The 2,969-nt window shown below is 44.4% G+C and overlaps 1 protein-coding gene across 1 annotated transcript; it reads left to right on the forward strand.

Annotated features, from left to right (window-relative positions):
- Nucleotides 1–1,388: 1,388 nt before the first annotated feature.
- LOC137533536 (olfactory receptor 5AR1-like) lies at nt 1,389–2,342 on the forward strand. Its single transcript, XM_068254909.1, has one exon. The coding sequence runs from the start codon at nt 1,389–1,391 to the stop codon at nt 2,340–2,342; it is 954 nt and encodes a 317-aa protein (XP_068111010.1).
- Nucleotides 2,343–2,969: the final 627 nt, after the last annotated feature.

Here is a 2,969-nt window from a genome sequence, read left to right on the forward strand (position 1 = left end):
CTGTCTTGATTTGGCGTGGCAAGGAATTCCAAAAGGTAGGGGCAGCATGACAGAAAGCTCCGGCTCCAAACATTTTGAGATGTACTGAGGGCGGTCAAGTTATTAGATCCTGTTGATTTGAGGTTTTGGGAGGTGTGGCACAGTTGCAAAAAATCCTTCAGGTATCTGGGGCCTGGATCATGTAGAGATTTAAATGATAGTAGGCTAGTTTTAACCACTTGCCGACCGCACGCTTATACCGTGCGTCGGCAAAGTGGCAGCTGCAGGACCAGGCTGATTAATCAGGAAGCAGCCGCTCACGCGAGCGGCTGCTTCCTGTCAAATCACGGCGGGGGGCTCCGTGAATAGCCTGCGGGCCGCCGATAGCGGCTCGCAGGCTAAATGTAAACACAAGCGGAAATAATCCGCTTTGTTTGCATTGTACGGCGCTGCTGCGCAGCAGCGCCGTAAGGCAGATCGGCGATCCCCGGCCAATCAGCGGCCGGGGATCGCCACCATGTGACAGGGGACGTCCTGTCACTGGCTGCACAGGACGGATAGCGTCCTGTGCAGCCCGGATCTCCGGGGAAGGGAGGTAGGAGAGGGAGGGGGAGAATGTCGCCGCGGAGGAGGCTTTGAGGTGCCCCCCCCCCGCAACATGCCTGCACGCAGACGCGATCAGACCCCCCCTGCACATCATCCCCATAGGGGGGAAAAAAGGGGGACGATCTGATCGCTCTGCGTGCACCCTGATCTGTGCTGGGGGCTGCAGAGCCCACCCAGCACAGATCACATAATACAGCGCTGGTCCTTAAGGGGGGGTAAAGGGTGGGTCCTCAAGTGGTTAAAGAGGATTCTCCATTTAATGGGTAGCCTGTGTAGTGAGCAAATAATTGGTGTTATGTAGCAATGGTGTTGTTTTTTTAACAGCCTTGCAGCAGCATTCTGTATTAAATGCAGGCGGTGCAGGTCTTTATTTTGAAAGGCCTGCATAGAGGGCACTGCAATACAGCACTATAATATCAGCGCAGGAGATTTGGGCGCAGCCGGCACCACCATAGACCTTAATAGGAATTACGGCTATAGCAGAGCACAGTGAGCATACTAGCATCTCAAGACTGTTTGCCTTGCCTCAGTGGGAATGTCAAAAGGGCAGCAACTTTCCCAACAGTGGCACAAGATAAAGCACAGCTACAAAGGGCTTCCATAGTCAAAACTGAAAAGCAGATATTATTGTTTTTAGTATAACAAATAAATAAGGAACATTTTAAAATGTTAATGTAGTGCTACCTCTCAAATTACCAAATTAATTTACTATTATTTTCTTGAATAAATTGTTCTCTTGCTCCCTCTATGTATTTTAATCCTGCGTGCAGCAAACTGAGGCATACCTCTATTAAAATAAGATGATGGTCAGTCAGAACTACAGCAAGAACACAGACTTAATCCTCGTGGGCATCACAGATGCTCCAGAAGTACAGACACCTCTGTTTCTTGTATTCCTCCTCGTTTATTTTCTTACTATTTTAGGAAACCTCATTATTATAACTGTGATCTGTGTGAGTCCAGAACTTCACAAGCCCATGTATTTTTTCCTCTGCAACTTCTCGCTCCTTGACTTATTTTACTCCTCTGTTACTCAACCCAAGTTGCTCTCCATTCTCTCAACTGGTCCCAGTGTGATTTCTTTTTCTGGATGCATTGCACAGCTGTATGTATTTATGTCTTTGGCATGTACGGAATTTGTTTCATTAACAGCTATGGCCTATGATCGTTATGTAGCAATTTGTAAGCCTTTACACTATTCAGTGTTGATGAGGAGAACCATCTGTTTACAGTTGGCTTGTTTTTGTTGGGTTGTCGGATTTTTGGACCCAGTGGCTCACACAGTGGTAATATCTAAGCAACCTTTTTGTAGGCCACCTATTCTTAATCACTTCTACTGTGATTTGTCAGTTTTACTCAGCCTCTCTTGTGTTGACAAATTATTTATTGAAATTATGACCTACGTAGTTGGCTCAGTGGTAGCTCTCCCGGCTTTCCTGCTTACGTTAATTTCCTATGTTTTCATCATATCTGCCGTTCTACATATTACCTCATCTTCTGGAAGAAAGAAAGCTTTTTCTACCTGTACGTCACATTTGACTGTAGTCATTCTTTTCTATGGCAGTGTATTAGTAATGTATATGAGACCTCCCTCTCAGTATCCTCTCACACAAGACAAACCTTTGTCTTTGTTATACACTGCTATCATTCCAATGTTAAATCCTGTAATCTATAGTTTCAGGAATAAAGATGTGAAATTTTCTTTGAGGAAACTTATAAAAAATAAAAATATGCTTAAACATAAACTCAAATATTAACATTCAGACTACAGTACCTCAGTAACATTATGACAGTCCGTACCTCAGCTCAAAAAATATTTTCTTATTGATGTTAAGTGGAAATCTACCATCATTGGGAATGATGCATGGATGGTTGCCAATCAAGGGTGTAACTATGGGAGATCAGGCCATAGCTTTAGGGGGGCCCAATTAGTTATTCTCTCTACCTCCTATGTTGGGATTTGACTTCCAGATCAGGTGTAGTTTTGGCTAAATGTTATGGATGGGAGAATCATGATGGCCTCACTTGTAATATGACGGGTCATCAACCTATGCCGGGCATCAAAAAAAGATGAAGAATGGGGTGTGATCATTGGTGAAGGCAAGCAAGGTTTTGTCAGGAAGTCCCATGTTTTGTCTGTGGAAAACAAAGATGCCTTGTGGAAATGACTAGCAGAGGGATCAGTGGTTATCCTATGGTAATACATGATGAGAGCTATGACACTATGCCCTCAAAGTGCCATGTTGTTCATCCTCTAGTATGCTATTATAGAGCATCTTCAATGCAGAGCTTGATATGATCATGGATGATTACAGGCACTCAATAATGTTAGGGAGTAGCCTGACCTCCATTTATTATCACCTGAACCACTTTAGAGCTCTCTA

The sequence above is a fragment of the Hyperolius riggenbachi genome, chromosome 9 (genome assembly GCF_040937935.1).
Source record: "Hyperolius riggenbachi isolate aHypRig1 chromosome 9, aHypRig1.pri, whole genome shotgun sequence".
Lineage (NCBI taxonomy): Eukaryota > Metazoa > Chordata > Amphibia > Anura > Hyperoliidae > Hyperolius > Hyperolius riggenbachi.

Bases quoted from the DNA above. Each gene is read 5' to 3' on its own strand.
- LOC137533536 (XM_068254909.1), top strand. From the start codon at position 1,389: ATGGTCAGTCAGAACTACAGCAAGAACACAGACTTAATCCTCGTGGGC.